Raw genomic sequence first — 17,819 nt, 5'->3', positions numbered from 1 at the left:
TCGATTCCAACTGCTATCTCCACCGCATCGCTTCGACCGCAACCGCTTACGCAACTGCACCGTGCTTCATGTCGTTTTAACCTGACTATGGTCATATGCACTTTTTACTTCGAAATATTGCTACCATCACCGAGTTTTTTTTTTTTTTGAGCGTGTTTTTACTCTAGGTACAGTAAAACCTTGCCACTTGGGGGTTTTCACATATGACACCAATGCAATGAATACAATAATCACCTTTGGCTTCAGAAAACAGTAAGAAGAGACTCGCGATATCGGATAAGTGTGCCGGTTCCAGAAAATTGAGACGTTTAATCAGCACACTATCCTGATGCAGTGAAACAAATGAGGTCCAACGTCGTCAGAGTATGGCCTGTGCTAGAAAGTGAGACCAGTTGGGTTAGTGATGCACTGGTAGTGCGAAGTGTCAAAGATAAGAAGTGGTGGAAACTCCTCCTATGGGTTCGATGCAACCGTGGAACCGTAGTGTTGTATCCACACCTCACCTCGCTATACCTTTATACCTCGCTTTGGAACCCGCTTTCAGAAACGAGATATACATCCATACAGCTGTTTAAATGGTAATTAGCAGGGAGCACAATGTGATTGTAAATCTTTTCCTCAACCCGATAATGATCATATCATTCTACGTTAAGTTTATCTGTATGGACGAGAAGATGGAGATGGGATCTTAGCTCAGTAATACTGTAATATTTGTGCAGAGTGATTTTGGTCGCGCATTCTCGCATAGCTAGCTAATAATTATTCAACTATGTTCATTGTCTCTGAAAGAGAAGTTTGGCGCAGTCACGAAAAAAAGTTCTTATCCTTGCCTCAGATCCAAAGTATTTACCACCACGCTGTTTCGGCTTTAAGTTTTCGTTATTTTTCAGATCAACGATACTTGATGGGCTCACTGTGAGAACTTTTACAGTACTTGAGGCAACCTGTTCGCTTAAAACAAGACGTTAATGCAGTATAGTAGAAATAAAGCAATCAGTACGTTATGAACGAAGTCATCATTGTTCTGCCATAGAGTCGAAGTCAAAGGAGAAGGAAAAGCGCAGCAAGTCGGGTAATTAGACTTGCTACTTATTAATGCATACCTGGCTAGATATGAGCTGTGAAAAACGGCGAAAAGGCATGGTCTTTACCACCGCATGTTTAGGCAATTTCTAATCCTTAAAAAAGATAGCTTTTAAAGTCACATATACCATCACACTTCTCCTACAATCCACACCAACAAAGTACGTTCAACAATGATACTTCTAGAAATCAAATTCATGAGAAAAGCTGGAACAAGAGATCTAATGATAATGTGGAATTAGCTCGAATCCAATATCTGGCTGAGGAATAGGTTAAACAGTGGAAGATAAATAGAAAGAGACGGCCGATGGAGATCACCGGTAGAGCGGCGTTTTGACGTGAGCATAAAAACCTGCTATGTTCTTTGACTCTGACAGCGGCACTATCTATTTCCATTTGCAAACCGAATTGCGGACCATAATAAATACCAATAATCAATAATGAGTGAAAACTCCACAAAATTGATCTCTTTCGTATTTTGGAACTAAAAAAGCCTCCGAAATGTTCCTCGTTTTCAAGAGAAAAAAAATCACCTAAAAAGTACTATGCACGTCGGTTTCTTCTCTATTGTGCTTTATTTGTTGACGTTAGTTGTCATTCTCTGCACTCACAAAGATCCACTGCAGCAATGCTTGCAGTCGTAAGACAAACGGGACTAGACGGATTGACAATAAAGTGAAAGGGCAGCTACGAGAAATGAGCAAGAGCTAAGGAAATGGAGTCATTTTCGAAGGAAAAAATTATTTAAAAAGTGACTTCCCTAGATATGTTGTTACATTTGATAAGCTTACAATTCCTCGTTATTCCAAGGAAAACAGCAATAAACAGCAACTCCTTTATAGTGTTCCAGACGCTGAATAGCACTCCACTGAAATATTACAGACGACGTCGATACCGCGCAATCGGGCAATTATTATGAATCTACTTCCAGGCAGAAGGCACTTCGCAGTCACCCGGTTGAACACATTCAGGGCTGACTACAACGCTATCCACACAGCATTAAGGTAGTGTTAAAATTTTTTTTGAGAGTGATAGGGACAACGAAAACAGCATGCGTTCCTCGCTGATTTGCTTGAAAGTTTGCTCAATTCCTATTCTAGTCTTATTATTTTGTGCTCAATATCCCGAAAAAAGAGAGACTACATGGGGAGTGAACTTATGTTGCTATCCTTGATCGCGATGCGGCAAGGCTTCAGTGACCACTTAAATCCCCCTCCCAAAAAAAAGAAGGGTTTCATTTGAGCCTACTGCGATACGTTCACGCTATTAATCTGAATCTTCTATTTAGATAATTATATTGTACCTTCGAACACGAACTGCATAGAATATGAAACAAAGAACATCGTTGGGTTATCGTACGCATTTCACCAATTACAGAAGTCATTCATTTGCATCCGATTGATCGAAATTCGCTATAATGATTCGAATGAACTTCACATCTACTGCAATTAAAGCAGAAGAAGTGCACGATATTCGTAAACCCCTTTAAAATGTGCCTACGCGACTTTGTAGAATTTACTATTACTTATTTTATATCAATGCCACACTTTTGTGCCATTGGTGGAAGAGTAAAAAACATAAAAAGGACAATTCGAGAATTTATCCTCTAAGAATGTTATACTGTCCAATCAAAATTAATCAAATAAACATTTGACATAAGTAAAAGATCTGTTGCAAACCAAATGGATGGATGGATTGTGCGGTTGGATTTACTTAAGGCTCAGTGTAACTCGAAGTAATTCCCTATCAATTCTATTCAAACCAGATGCAAACTTGCTTCTGCATTTTGAATGAACAGCTGTTTCCAGCTGAAGTAATGACCACGTCCTTTGCATTCGTTTATTGCAGACGTTGCAGAAGAAATGACGCAGTGAACGAAACGAAGAACTGCGATGCAGACTCACTACGAAGAAAAACTTCGTGAATCTTATAACTTTCCTGGTGTGCAAGATGCACAGCTAGAGACCGAGTTTACACTGTGCATAAACGCCCGTTAGTAATAAAAAGCTTTGCCCCTAGTATCTGATGAATGAAGCGTTCTGGGATCTCCAACAAAGCTCAGCAACTCTCGTCATTCTGTCTTCATAGTTTGAGCGGCCATAAGAATTTGCAGAGCAAAAAAAATGAGATAAATGTACATGCACTAAAAGTGTGAAATTTAAAGTAATGGTTAACGCGAGCATGTTCAAGGGCTTGGAACAGAAACAGCAATGGCAATGCATTGTTTAAGAACGAAAGCAAAAAAAAAGCTAGATCAAAGTTAAAAGGTTTCAAAAGCACTATATTTAGAACGACTGGTAATATGTTACGGGAATTCTCAATATCTAGAATTCAAATTTCGATTCTAAAGAATGCTCAATTCACCAACACATTCAACTAAATTTACCACTTTTTTCACCGCAAAGAAAACGTTCAGAAATGAACTCGTTAATATGAGCTGCAGCAACGTCGTATATATTAATAGATAATACATTTTAAAAAAATAAACATACAAATGAATGCCCACAGCCACTTTTTTTGCAGACAAAGTGAAAACATTCTAGCGTGTTCCTATACTACTGTGTTTTTATGTAATGCACTCACCTCTTTTTTTCTTCTGCCGGATTGGACCCCGTCTGCCATTTCGTCGTATTCCTCGCTTCTTCCTCTAAAACTCTGAAACCCAGTTTCTAAACCTAATCTCTTTAACAAACTTAAACGTGAACCATCTACATAAATCAAAAAATTGTGCACGGAAGTCTAGCACTGCGCAGTAGTCAAACATCACTTTTGAGAACACAACCCTTCGGTATTCCGTACGAATTTTTTATGTCACAGCCGACGCGTTCCTTTCGTGCACTCTGATTTGAAAAAAAAAAATACTTTGGATACTCATAGGATTGATTTTCGTCAAAAATTGGTAAAATTTTTAACATCATCATAAGGGAACGGGGTATATAATCGGATTCACTCTATCCAAAAAAGAAGACAAAGGACTGCAAGGGTAAAAATAGAGATATCTGCATTATTTACCTTCTTAGAACAGTTGAGGGGAACAGAAAGAGCAGTGTAAGCAGTATATTCCATCTTACTACTGTTTTTTCAAATCTTCTTGTAATCTTAACATAAGTACTGAATGAAGAATGGACTAAACTTTTTTTTGGAAGGATCTCGGCAAACAGATAATTCTCCCATGAAAGATTAGAGATACCTATAAATAGACAAATAACTACCACTAAAACTAGCTGATTTTATAGTCTCCATATCTTATACAGATCAAGCGATTTTCGATAATGCTTTCCTCCCTGATAGAGATGATAGACCACAGACCAAATAAAACTTTATTTTTCAAAGCAACACCCGAAAATAACGATCAAGATCAAATCAAAAGAACAGCAGACCATCAGGTGAACAAACTGAATGTGTAAATAGATTCCAGAAAGTGGGGAATATGCATAAGTACGAGGTTTTTCTTTGCTCTGAATCACGCTGAGGTCACTTGTGAGGAAGTAAAACTTTGCGGAGATCTTATTAAAGGCATCACCCCACGAATCTGAGGTGGTGCAGATTTCAGGTGGAGTATTCTTATAAGGGATAGTAGATTATGGAGAGGAGAGTAATTCCGTCCATTTCTTCCCAATTGCCGTAAAAAAAACGGCCCGGAAGATGCGGCACCGCACAAGGCCGGCGCGCTCCAGTCGAACTCCCTGTAGGAAGTTCCGCCAGGACGCCTGAAGCTGTATCTTCCAGACCATTTTTTACGGCAATTGGAAAGAAATGGACGGAATCACCTCCCTCTCCGTAGTCTCCCATCCCGTATACGAATACTCCACCTGAAATCCATACCACCCCAGATTTGTGCGGTGATTCTTTTAAGCATTTGAAGTGTTTCACTTCAACTTCATCACTAGCCACAGCAAGAAAAAAGAAGAAAGGTAAAAAGCAGGAAAGAAGAGCTTCCTTCAAAAGAAACTTTGAAAACATCGTTCCCGAAGAAATTGAGTAATGAAGGAGGCGGAGCAACAAAAGAGGACGGACTCCACGTGAAGTTCGAGGTTTTCTTACAACATACGTTGGGATCTGAATATCGCTTTTTCCTCATAGACTCTAAGCGCCTAGTCACCACAGAATCGCGAAAATGTTCTTAAAGAAACACTTGCAATATATCCTGTACATCGTTGTAGTCAGTCTGTCTCATCCTTCCTCTCAAGGATGGTCTCTAAGGTTCTTCAAAAAAGTAATTTTCCCTATCATCATCATTGAAAGCTACACTCAACAACCCTATCTTCGCTAACCTCTTGCTGTTTTCCTTCTTATATAAGACCTCGCGTGCCAAAGAAACTCCTCGTATTGGGTCCAGTGGGAACTTTTCAAATGCTTAGAAAGAAAACATTCAAACTGTTTAAGCGAGACAACCTAATGCTGTAAGTATCTGTTAAAAATCGAGACAGCAAATCTGCATAATGAGGTAGAAAGGATATGAGAACTACAATTAATATTTGTTTAACAAATATTTATATAAAAAGCAATCATTGACCGGAGTCACTTGCCTCGACCTCTTTTAGCACCTCCTCGAGACGTAGCGCCAGTGCTAGCACCTCGACCACGGCCTCTTGCTGAAGTGAAAGTGCTCAAATACAACAACTACGATAAATTTTAAAATCAGTGGGATAAGATCAGATATAGACATATAAGAGAAAGGCAAAATTTGCCGTTATATATATATATATATATATATATATATATATATATATATATATATATATATACATATGTATATATATATATATATATATATATATATATATATATATATATATATACTCTAGAACGGAAATGAAAGCGCGAGAAATGATATATGCCATTGAAGATGGGTCTTCTCTTTATTTCTGAGCAGAGTGACTTCTGCGCAAGCTATACACAGTTACAGTGACGGAACTGTCGCGAAACGATACGTCACCAAATTTGCTTTGCCTAATAGGCAATCAACCACTTCTACGAAACTCCACGTGAAAAAGTGGAAGTAGGCATGCAGATTTCTCCTACTCAGCTTGCGCTCGTGAAACGTACATATCCGTTTAACATACTCTGATGTCCTTCTTTACGACTATAATCTACTTACGAGCACTCGCAGCTGGTTTTGCTTTCGCTTTAGACTTTCCACTTGGTTTGTAATCCTCATCACCGCTGTCGTCTTCATAACCACTTTCATCCTCCTCCAACCTTTCAATGAGATTTCCGTCTTCATCAACTTCCACTTCTGAAGTTGTAAATATAAAAATTAACTGCAACGCAGGAATACGATGAAAATCAAATTGACGGTAAAATTTCATGACTGAGAGCTGACCATAATCCAACTGTGCGGTTCTTCTGCGACTTTTCGACATTTCATCTGTTGCGTATGGAAGCATACGGTGTTCTTTGTTCAGGGCACGTGTTAGCGCAGCTTTTACCTGCAACAGCCGACAAGTGCAAACAGCTCGAAAAAAAACCTATTTATAATTAAAGACATCACCCCAGGAATCTGGCGTGGTATGGATTTTCGTTGAAGTATACCTATATCGGTATCGAGTCGTAGTTTATGTTTACTGAGGTGGTTCCGCTCATCTCTCCCTGCATCACTGTAAATAGACGGCTCCAGAACGCTGTTTCTTATGACGTCCTCTACTGCAACGTGCCACCCTTGCGCCATTGCCATTCAGGGCGTCCGAATGGATTTTCGACCAATCGTAGGCGGAGGCGGGGCGCAAGGGTGGCAGGTTGCAATAGAGGACGTGGTAAGAAACAGCGTTCCGGAGCCGTCTGTTTACAGTGATGCAGGGAGGGATGAGCGGAACCACCTCTGTATAGATTATCTACGACCCGATATAGATATACTCCTGCAAAAATCCATACCACGCCAGATTCGTGGGGTGATGCCTTTAATCTGCAAGCATCGAACTTTTCTGAAAGCTTTTCTTTAAATAGCCAGCAGTTGAAAACACGAGCACTAGTGCATACTGCTGGTGAGCGCAAAAACATAGTCGCCAGCACCTTTCGTTCCAAAATGAGCGAATTTTATGTTATCAGCTCCAAACGTTCTCAATACCTAACACAAGAGTCAAATTCCAAGGCTGGAGAACTTGTTTAAGGCCACAGATGCGATAGACGAAGCCCGTGCTCCGACCCCATTCACTTTTAAAGGGTTGGCGAGAGGACCCCTTCACTTTTGGACGGTTGGCGGAGGGATCCTCATCACTTGAGCTGTGCCCCATAAGCTAGACCCTTTCATCTGAGGAGGGTCCGGCTCCTCCCTATCGCACCTATGTTTAAGACCATTGTCAAAACGTTTTATAAAATGACGCATCAACAAATATCGTACGTATATCTTTCACTTCCCAACACTTAGTTGCTCAGCAATAACAACCGTGGCAACTACTTGCACCAGGCACTGCTTATGTTATCATGGTCAAACCTAACGCCCATTAGAGGGCACAAGTTGCCATAGAACCGTAACCGCCACAGACCGAAGATTCCTTGCGCAGTGACTGAGATGGGAGCGGAAAAATTCGAAGGTGACACCCGTGCAAGGATGACTCGCTGTTAAACGCATCAAACCACGAAAGCGATTATGTTCAGGCCTCTCCACGACTAGATTGGGGTGTGGTTCAGTATCAGCGTAATCACGTACGCAACGTAATTCCTTAGTGGTCGAGATAAAAAGGGTGCGAAACAGCATACCTTTTCACGTGGTGAAAAGCGCTCAACTACGACGTCGTCCAATACCACAATCTGACTAATATAATACATGCAACTCAAACAAGCTGCAGAAGCTGCCCAAATCACACAAGACTGTTTCACATACCTTTTTAAATTACAGGGGATTATCATGGTCATACTCGTGAACTACACCCCTATCTCCAATGTAGTCATCCCAACATCACTTTCGTGATACGCTGCCTTTGACGATATATGGGCATATGACCTACTGTTGCAGACAATGGACTCCGAAACAACATTGTGACATCAAATAAGAACATGGAGCTAGTGGAAAAAGAAAAATGCTCAAACCTTGGGCAAAATCTTGCTGGCAGGATCAACCTTTCCAGGCCATACAGCTAGCTCTGACACAGCTTCACTATCCTCTCGTATTAAGTCGTAGTCATTCATGGTGCATACAACTTCACTAAACCAGCACAGTAACTATAGAGGAAGTTTCACGTCATCTGGAAAAAAACTACAACATTTAGTGGACAATCCCTCCTCTTAGTGGCCTTCAACTGTGTTGGGCAATGTTGGAAATTGTGCCACAAAATCTCCTGACAAATCATCTTGCTTTGTCATAACCTTAGTCAGAATTTTTCTTCTTGTTGTTCTCCTTCTAACAAACAGCCTATGCGAATTCCAACACTGAGAGGGTTCCGCTGGACTATGCATATGCCAAGTGAAAACCGGTAAGTGAGCGAAACTCTACACTTCCCTAAAAACGGTTATTGTATTCGTAATCAGCTTATGCGAAACCCATGTCACCAAACCTTTATCATGCTCAATTCGAGAACATGAAGAATGATTCTGAAGGCAATAAAATCATTACGGCTGATAGCTGCTGCTCACTACTTCCTTAGGAGACTTGAGAGAACGAGGTTTAGTACAATTAGATAGATTTCAATACACTAGCACAATACTTTATATGGTTCAGAGCATCGTTCAGACCTAAAATGTCGTGCTGGTAAGAAAAATCCAAGGGAGGAGTGATACACTATGACCGAGTAATTCTCAGTAAAACAAACAAGGCAGATACTTCAAAAATGTCTTCTCAACCATTATGCAAATGCCCCAAATAGTCATGGTTAAAATAAACGGAGGATGGATATTTTTATGTTCGGAAGATCCTTCTAAAAACTGATAGCGAAAATATTTTTGTACATTTGCAGTTAATGGGGAATCTAGCATTGCATAGTTCATCTAAAAAGAACTTACTAAACTCCGTCGGTTTCTCGCTCGAGGAGCGGCTTTGTGAGACAGTCCCTTAAAACTGGCACGTAGTCGGCAACTAACGAGTGCATGTCAGCAGATATTCTGAAAACTGAAGAATAAGTACTAATCCGAGAAGAAACACAAATGAATTCGTACTTAAGGTGGGCGTGAATCGCTAGTTGACGCATTAGCCGTTGCCTTTTGTTCGCTGTTGAATTCTTGCCCAGCCAAGCAGGGAATTGAATCATTGCTCTAAGATGACCATCAACGGCAATAGACGGTAATGCACATCCAATCATTGCCTGGAACAGGGAAAGATCACTTTCTCGACTTCCACTAAACCAGGCACACGAGGCTAAGCTTCTTCTGCTGACCTGCTCATTTAACAACTTCCATGTTCCGGTCGACCTTATACATCGTTCAATTGTATCTCCAAGAGAGATCAAATCAGCAGCTTTTCGAAGACCGGCTATGGCTTGTTTAGGTCTGTAGCAATATTATATTTACTATTTTAGAACTAAAAGTAAAACCTCCACGTTCACACCAAGAATCTTCCATATTAGTAAAGGTACCGATTTTTAAACTTACGTATGTTTGTCGTTTCGCATGTTCGGATAGTTCTCTTGAACGAATAAAGGCATTATTCCATAATCCACAAAGAACATGTCCTGTTTCTCTTGCAAAGTGGACCTTGAGTCGAGAAGCTTCCGGGCGGCTTCAAACGGACCCTATAAATTCCACAGGTTATGCGAACAAATGCGCAAAATTTATGTATTTTTCTCGTTTTTTGTGCATTCGCAATGTCACTACATCCACTTCTTCATACACAATTGCTTACAACTGCTATGTCCTTCTTCTGCACCTTAGTTTGTCCACCTGCGGAAGCGTACATTTGCAGATTGTAGATTGACTGTCTCACGTCATGCCCTAAAATTGAACTCCAAGACAGGAACTATCACATCACCGACATAAAAGTAATAACTATCAGAATCAGAAAGGTGCAGCAGTAGATTAACAAGGTTTTAGATCCCTACATGCTCCACATATAGTAATATTAAGACACAAACTGAATTGACATCGAAATGTGCAGAAGACGAAATGAATAGGTGGCAGCTCACTTCCATAACTTCTGAGGAATTTATTGGTACTTAATGTGATAGCAGAAGTGCGCACCTGACAATTCAATCATTTGGTCAAGTTCTTCCTTCGAAATCTTCACCTTCTCCTGACATGCTATAGACATAAGGCGTGCCTGAAATTTTATCCAGCTTCGATCAGGAAACTTTTCACACATAAATTTTGCAAATATATGTGGTAAAGCCTTTGAGATGCTCTGTTCGCCGTATTCACGTGAAAGCAGTTATTCTCACAGATGAGCACTGAAAGCCGCAGTAGCTAATAACGGGAGGCATTCAGAAAGAAGGTTTCAAGCATTGAGAAAGAAACCCTGATATCTCCATATTATTAAACTATGCTAAGGATTCCGTGTGGTGCTCCGAAACCAAACCCAAGTGCCCAACGTAAGTCTATCTCATGTTCCATCGAGAAGAACCTGTCAATGTTTAGTGAGTTTCTTAATTTTTAATGTGTCAAAAGCTGGAAAGAGAATCAAGAACAGAAATGAAAATCACCCTGATCTGCTCGACACGAGGCTTTTGGAAGCGCAAATCAAAGCAGTGATTAGCCAAACTACGGATCTTCGGATGTTGACGATCATTGCAGATACAAATGATAGGAATTTTCGTGTCTTTGATTATCTGGATGAGTTCGGCTATCTGCAAAAGCAAACATAAACACTAAAATTGGACAGGCAGAAACAAAACAACAAAGAAAAAAGCATTTGTGAGTAGAATGGTGCTACCCACCCCTGCGCGATCTTCAGTTCCACTCATTCCGTCGACCTCATCCATTATCAAGGCGTGTTTGACCTCTTCCTCGGAGCCTGAACTCGGATAATTGGGACTCACTAATGAAAAGTGACACGCAAGAATCGGAGGAACTCAACCTCTACCTGTTCTGCCTGGCAGCGATGTGAAATATTCCTCAATCTGATGTGATTCTGTGAGCTGGGTGATCTAAAATACACTAACATCCAGGATTACTACTAGCAGCACCAAATAACATGGGTACCGCTTAGTATCCGTTCAAGTCTAAACTCGAAAACAAATTTCAAAGAAGCTCCTTCTTCGCGTAGCTGAGAAAAGCATTACAAATGAAGACATACGCTGTAGCAATTTCACACCCAAGAACATCAAAACACATGCGATATATCTACCTGCTGCTCTAAAGATTTCTTGTTGCGCACGTCTGATGCGTTCATCTCCACAATCTTTAAACCAAGGCTCTCGCATGCCATTGCAGCACACGTAGTTTTGCCAACACCTAAATAGGACAAAGAAGTGAAAACAACGAGTTATTACTTTCCGAACTTAACTTTTTGTTACGAGAACTTCAGTATCTTTGCTCTAGCAAATGCTACACTCTTAAATTTCCTGGAGTCATGTGTCATGGGAATCGGGTGATTCCGTCCATTTTTCCCTGTCAGTGGAAACGGACAACTCCGGAACGTTGTTCCTTATGACATCCCCAATTGCAGCGCGCCACCTTTGCGCCGCACCCCGCCTGCGACTCGTCTGAATGGGTTTCCGACGGATCGTAGGCGGGGCGGGGTTGGGGGGAGCGCAAACGTTGCGCATTGCAACATAAGCCGTCATAAGAAACAGCATTCCAGTGTCGTCCGTTTCCACTGATACAGGGAGAAATTGACGGAATCACCCCCCTCCCTCCTCCTCTCTCCATAATCTACGATCCCGTATACAAATACTCCGCCTGAAATCCGTACCACTTCAGATTCGTGGGGTGATACCTTTAAGGTAAAAAAAAATTGTGTTAAGAAATCCATTAGACAGCAACCTGGAGATCCAGAGAGTAAAACTGCCTTGAAAGGGGCACCATCTGTCTGAGCTAAGAATGGCGGCGGTTTGGCTATAAAAATTATCTTTCCATCTTTATGTAATAAAAAAGTGAAGAATGACATGAACAAAATGTCAAAAGTGCACCTTTCTTTATTTTTCCTCCTTCACCAAGATTGTTCCGTCCCCAGTCTTTCAACCAACTAAGAAGCTTGTTGTAAGGACTCTTGTCGCCATGCTGACCAACGAGCTGAGAGTTTGTTTTTGGCTTATATTTGTCCACCCAGGGAACACACGCGTCAGCCTATAATATTACCTCTATTCGATGAAAAACTAAGCTTTGCAGATCTCAAACGTCGAACACATACAAAATAGTAACTGCATTCTCAGTAGTATCGAAGAATATTGAAGACAATCCCCAAATATCCCAGAGCTCACAATTAGAAAAAAAAGTGAGATGTGTGTAAAAGCGCAAATTAATCACGATTCCTTTCAAAAGAAGAAGGGACAGTGAGGGCAATTTTCCATAATCTCTTCGAACTTCCTGAATCTTATTCATGAAAGAAAAATAACCTTTCTCCACTAATTCTGTTCTGGGTAGTAGGAGATGTACTTCCGAGCAAGCAAAAAAAAAAAAAAAAAAAACAAGATCTTGTTTGGATCTGTACTTTTGTACTTGGCATATTTTTCTCACCTTCAAGTCAAATATGCTAGTGAAGAACTTTTCGCAATGAACGCTAAACAATCAAGTTGTTCATTAAAGGTTAGGAATTAATGAAGAAGCAGCACGCGCTATTTGGTGGCTCTTCCTCTAACAATGTCTGATGTCACATCGGAAATGAAAGTATGCAGTTTCTCTGGGAACATAGGCTAAAAATCTCCACTCTTATTCCACTGTTTCTCCCTGACATTGCTAGATATTTACCCCATGGAACATGACTAAATAAAGATAAGGGCACACTCAATACAGGTAGGAACTTACGACTCCATTTACGACTCTAACAAGCCGTCCTAAAATGGTCATCAAACACAAACGAAATTCGTACTTCTTTGAAGAATGACTATTTCCAATTCAAGATGGGTACTTTTGCCTAATTCCAGATAACTCTTGAAAAGAATGAAATTTAAAGCAAACAACCGAAAATCTACCTTTAACAATTCGGGAACTTCGACGATAGCAGCATTAGACGTTTTTGCTTTGCCACGATCTTGCAACGGCGACTTGGCTTTACCTAAAATACACAGAACTAAACTAGCATGAGGAACATAGTTGATAAAAACAGCCACCCAGCATTCATCTATAATACAAGAAGTCAAGATACCATAATATCGCAATTGCGTCTAGTCACAAACAAATGTTACATATTCTTAGTTGCTGCTGTTGATACACTTTTTTCTTCTCTAGATGGATGCTGACCTTCTCTTGCTTGTTTCGAAGTCTAGGGAAAATCCGAAGGCTCTTTCTAGTAAAGTTCCTTAGTTTTAATCACACTCTGACACATTACCGATTTGAAATCAGCGGACGAGTTTTGCAGACGATATTCACTTATATTTGAAGTGCATGGTTATTGTGCGATGTGAGTTGGAGTCAACAACACAAAAATTGAAAATTGAGGCAGAAATTCTTCAATTTGCACAGACAGAATTAGGGTGCGTGTAAAGAGGGTCCTGGCAGATTTTCGAGCATGGCCCAGAGCAGAGCAATTAGCGATGGTGCGAGAAAGAGATTTGCTACCTAAATAGCTGACTCGGCTTACCTATCGCTATTCATACGCTGGATCACCGCCTAGAATATAATTCACGAGCTACTAAAATGTTCTGAATGATCACAGACATCCACTAGAAATTTGTTGTGTAAGGTGACCTCAAATTTGTAACCGTACGAGAAGAAAGAGAAATCCTCATGTGAAATATGAGAGGAAGGTGCATTTAATGGCTTCAAATATGGAAATTTCCATTAAAAACGAAATAGCCAGCTTTCAAAAGCAACGGGGATGAGGAATATCGTCATCCTGTGAACCCAAGCTATTTTGTAGCCCAATTTATTTTTTGGACAGAGGGACCTTTTATATATCTGAACTCTTGGAAGAAAGCGAATTCATTTGATAAGATTTCAATCATTTGATATATTTCTGGACTTCCTGAAGGTAAGATGTGGACAAATCTCGCTCCCGTTCTCTGCTTCTTTACATATTTGTTGTGACTGTGTAGCTCTTTGCGTCTCAATGGCTAGAAGAGCATCTAGGAGTCTTCATGAACGACTGGAGCGTGACCTCGTCGAGATACGTTCATGTGTCCCTGGGCATATCCACTGGACACTTAATGTCTCGGAGGCATTCGCGGAGAATCCGCCGGGACCCTCTTTGCCGTTCTCCACAGAATAACTGTAGAAAATCCAGTGACCTTCGTGACAGATGATCTGCTACAAACCTATTTAAAGGGAATTAAAAAAGAACTTCTATTGATAATTTCTATCCGCTTTGTGGTATCATTGGTAACTCTCACAATCGTAAAAATTGATTGCATTGTAAGCACCAAAATACTGATGGTTTCGTGCTAAAAGACACAAGAGTTTGACAGCTAACCTTTTTTAAGATCAGCCTTCTGAGAAGACATTTTGCGTTCTTCTTGTTTCTTCTCAGGCTTTCGCTTGTTTTCGCCTGCTTTGCTATCACTTCTTTGTTTAGGAGAAACTCCTCGTTCTCCGCTACTTTCGAGTTCCTTTTCCTAAACATTATCGTTAAATACTGAAATATGAATACAGCTAGTATTGATACTGTAGTTTATGGCGCACCACCTTTATCGGCTTTCCAAGTTTTCCAGGAGCATTTTCTTTCTGAGATGGGCTCACTTTCGAGTCTTTCGGAATCTCTTTCTGGACACAATAATATAAGCAAAGAAAGCATAATGTCAGTGTATGACACAACAAATTCTATAGTTTTCACGTACATTTTTAGAAGAAGACAATGTTCCGCCACCAACACCACTGCCTCCAAAAAAATCTGCAGCAGTTACTCGCTGAAGCTTTTCCGTGGACTTTATCCCTGAACAATCCTTGTTTGAATAATGAAAACAGTACTATTTTATCGAAAAGCCAGCTGATGAAACCTCCTTTTGCTGGAGCAGTTTTCTTCGCACCACTTTCGAAATTGAGCTTCTTTTGACCAGCTGGCAGCACATCTTTTTTCTTCGTTTTCTTTCTTTCGACAAACTCATTCTCACTGTCTGTCTCGCTCATTTCCTGAGAAACAGGAGAATCTATTCCAAGGTCAAATAAGAAATGCATTTCGAACGACTGCACCTTTACTTTTAGATGTATATATAATTCAAAAGCCTGTAGAGGGAATTCTCAAGCAAAAAACCAAGTTGCACTCACATCATCATCACTGGAGCTTTGGATCGCCTTTGGAGTTCTTTCAATTTTGTTCTGTTTCTTCAGCGGTGACTGGCCTTCATCGCTGTCATAGACAACCAATCGTGACCTCTTATTCTTCGGAGGGGACTTCACAGGTGATGGCGTTATTGACTTCACACGAGTTTTAGATGATTTGGGAAGAGGCAAATCATCGTCGGAATCTAAACGATCACCTATTGGTAAAAAAGACGAATTATGGTAGATTCAAATCTACTTTTATTGCCAGAAGGAAGAAACAGCCTTAACTTACTTTATCTACAGTCACACATGCTATATTTGACCAAAAGTGAAGGTGGAGCAGGTGGTCCGACCCGCTTCAGTTTTGGGCGGTTGGCAAAAGGACCCCGTTCACTTCTGTAGGCTTGGTGAAGGAATGCTAATCACATCAGCTGCACCGCATGAGCCAGGCCCTCTTCACCTGAGAAGGGTCTGGCTCCACCATACTGTACCTACGACTACAGTTAGTGATAACAGTGAAAAGTTCCCATCAGTTCAAAACTATGAAGATGGGGCATTATGGGGCATTTATAGTAATGCCGAATGTGTCAAACCAGGTGTGTTTGCTGCATCTCCAATTTCACTTAGTTAAACACACTCGGCGCCCACTGATATTTATCATACACACTTTCAATCATGAAGTATACGGAAAAGCAGCATCCTAAACTTGCAACAAAAAAACGAAATCTGCGAAGAGTCTGAGATCTTAACAAAATGCAACTACAGAACGACCACATTTACAGAAATAACTATGACTTAGTGTAAAAATGCATATAGTTGTTGGAATAATAGATATCGTTGTTTATTGTTTATATTGTTGAAATACAATGCATTTTCGCGTTCAATGTTCAAATTTCACCTGTTAGGTTGACAAATAGGTTTCCGTCATTTTAATTAACACTCTGATATAAGCGATTGCATTTTTGTAGATAAAATACACAACTGAACAGTTTTTCTTTCCTGAGATAAAATTCTGTTACAATTCGGCCCCACAAATCAATTTTGAACTAATCTTAAACATCACCTGGATTAGTTGAAGACGTCTCTTGCACGATTTGTTCAAGAATTTAGTGAACTACGAATTCACACATTACTCTTAGGATGAACGTGAAGGCTCAAAAAGTGAACGGTGGATAATTCCAATGTAAGAACTGATTGTCAAATATCCGTAATTGCTAGTGAACAAGGTAAGGAAACGACATCCGCGTATTTAAAACGAAATACTAAAGAATGTTTATAACAGAACTGACCAGAAACCACCGCCCGTCGACGTCGCTTCAGCTCGCTTTCTGGTTTGCGCAAAGAGGAAGGTATCGGAGATTCACCCTCCGCTGAAATCAGAGATCAAAATGAAGTAGGAAAATGAGATGTCAAAAATAGCAAATATAGAAGTAAAATGTATATGGAGACCACAGGTAAAAACACTTATACGCGTGAGTATAAATGGACACGTCTAGAAGTAAATGAGAGAAAAGAAGCACTCACAATCATCGTCGTCGCCCAGGTCCACAACAGGAATACTTGGTTTCTTCGAAGATTTTGCTTTCTTCACCGATGCGTTTGTTTCGATTTTGTGCGATCTTTTCGTGGGTTCTGAATGTGAAGTGCTGGGACCACCTTTCGCAGCTGGATGCGATGAGCCCGTCCCTGCTTTCTCCTCCTGTGTGCCACCCTTTTTCCCACCAAAGAAACTTCGTATATCCTTAAAGAAATTGTATCAAAGAAAAATGCTACGTAGTTCTAAGTCGTACATATGTTATACACGTACATATATGGTAACCCCAGCGTCCTTAAAATCACTGCCGAACAAAATGCCATAACCACTTAAAATGAAAGAAGGCAACTCACCATAACGGGTTCTTTTCACCACAAAACCGAACTATTGATATTCTGCGAAATGGTGCTCCTCTTTAGTGTCCATGTTTCAAATTCCCGCCAGGCGAAAATAAAGCAGAGAACTCGTCCTTAAGGTTGGGAGCCTCCGCGCGGTTAGGAAAAAAGGCCCGCAACTGCTGCTCAAGCATATGGATAAGGAGTTCGTGTCGATATTTGATTTGGGCTAGTAACTCGCCTAGAAGCATCTCAGTAGGATCCTGTACTCCGCCCACCGTAGTGCATGGGTGAGAGGTCCGCTCACAGACACATCCAATGCTGACAATAACCTCCAGGTCGATGAGTATCGGCAAGTCTGTGGGCTGAATTGCTTCGGATCCATCCTAAGTGTCCATACGAAAACAATCGAGTTTCGATGGTATCATGTTCCAAGAGGACTTCAACGCACTTTCACTCCCGTCCCCATGAAAATCGAATCGGACGATTTTTCCCATGCAATGTACCAAACAACAACATGAAGACCCGGGTTTTAGCAGAGCATTGATCCTGCTGTCGGATGTCCTTTGTGGGAAGTGCAGCTGATACGGATTAGTATTGTATCTCCAGATGTTGTTGTTTGGTGTTGTTTGTTTACGTTTCATCCA

The 17,819-nt window shown here is 40.6% G+C and overlaps 1 protein-coding gene across 3 annotated transcripts; it reads right to left on the bottom strand.

Annotated features, from left to right (window-relative positions):
• Positions 1 to 5,246: 5,246 nt before the first annotated feature.
• On the bottom strand, positions 5,247 to 17,557 carry RB195_015013 (uncharacterized protein; the record flags this gene model as incomplete). 3 transcript variants are annotated; one of them, XM_064205525.1, is made up of 27 exons in its annotated part: positions 5,247 to 5,289; positions 5,358 to 5,439; positions 5,613 to 5,678; positions 6,185 to 6,322; positions 6,410 to 6,515; positions 8,113 to 8,227; positions 9,022 to 9,120; positions 9,175 to 9,320; positions 9,393 to 9,504; positions 9,607 to 9,746; positions 9,857 to 9,945; positions 10,192 to 10,270; positions 10,650 to 10,793; positions 10,884 to 10,960; positions 11,030 to 11,093; positions 11,294 to 11,400; positions 11,932 to 12,003; positions 12,078 to 12,234; positions 13,080 to 13,162; positions 14,516 to 14,657; positions 14,725 to 14,805; positions 14,880 to 14,974; positions 15,039 to 15,171; positions 15,307 to 15,506; positions 16,593 to 16,673; positions 16,828 to 17,044; positions 17,191 to 17,193. In XM_064205525.1, 27 exons carry the CDS (start codon positions 17,191 to 17,193, stop codon positions 5,247 to 5,249), a joined length of 2,871 nt encoding a protein of 956 aa, XP_064061406.1. The 3 variants fall into 3 exon arrangements, with proteins under 3 accessions (XP_064061406.1, XP_064061407.1, XP_064061405.1); XM_064205526.1 differs by having other exon boundaries at positions 14,728 to 14,805; XM_064205524.1 differs by lacking the exons at positions 5,247 to 5,289; positions 5,358 to 5,439; positions 17,191 to 17,193 and adding an exon at positions 17,480 to 17,557 and having other exon boundaries at positions 5,605 to 5,678; positions 14,728 to 14,805.
• Between the last annotated feature and the right edge of the window lie 262 nt (positions 17,558 to 17,819).

Source organism: Necator americanus, chromosome V, assembly GCF_031761385.1.
Source record: "Necator americanus strain Aroian chromosome V, whole genome shotgun sequence".
In the NCBI taxonomy this organism is placed as follows: domain Eukaryota; kingdom Metazoa; phylum Nematoda; class Chromadorea; order Rhabditida; family Ancylostomatidae; genus Necator; species Necator americanus.
Note: the sequence above shows the minus strand (reverse complement) of the source record. Positions and strands in the feature narration are given on the sequence as shown.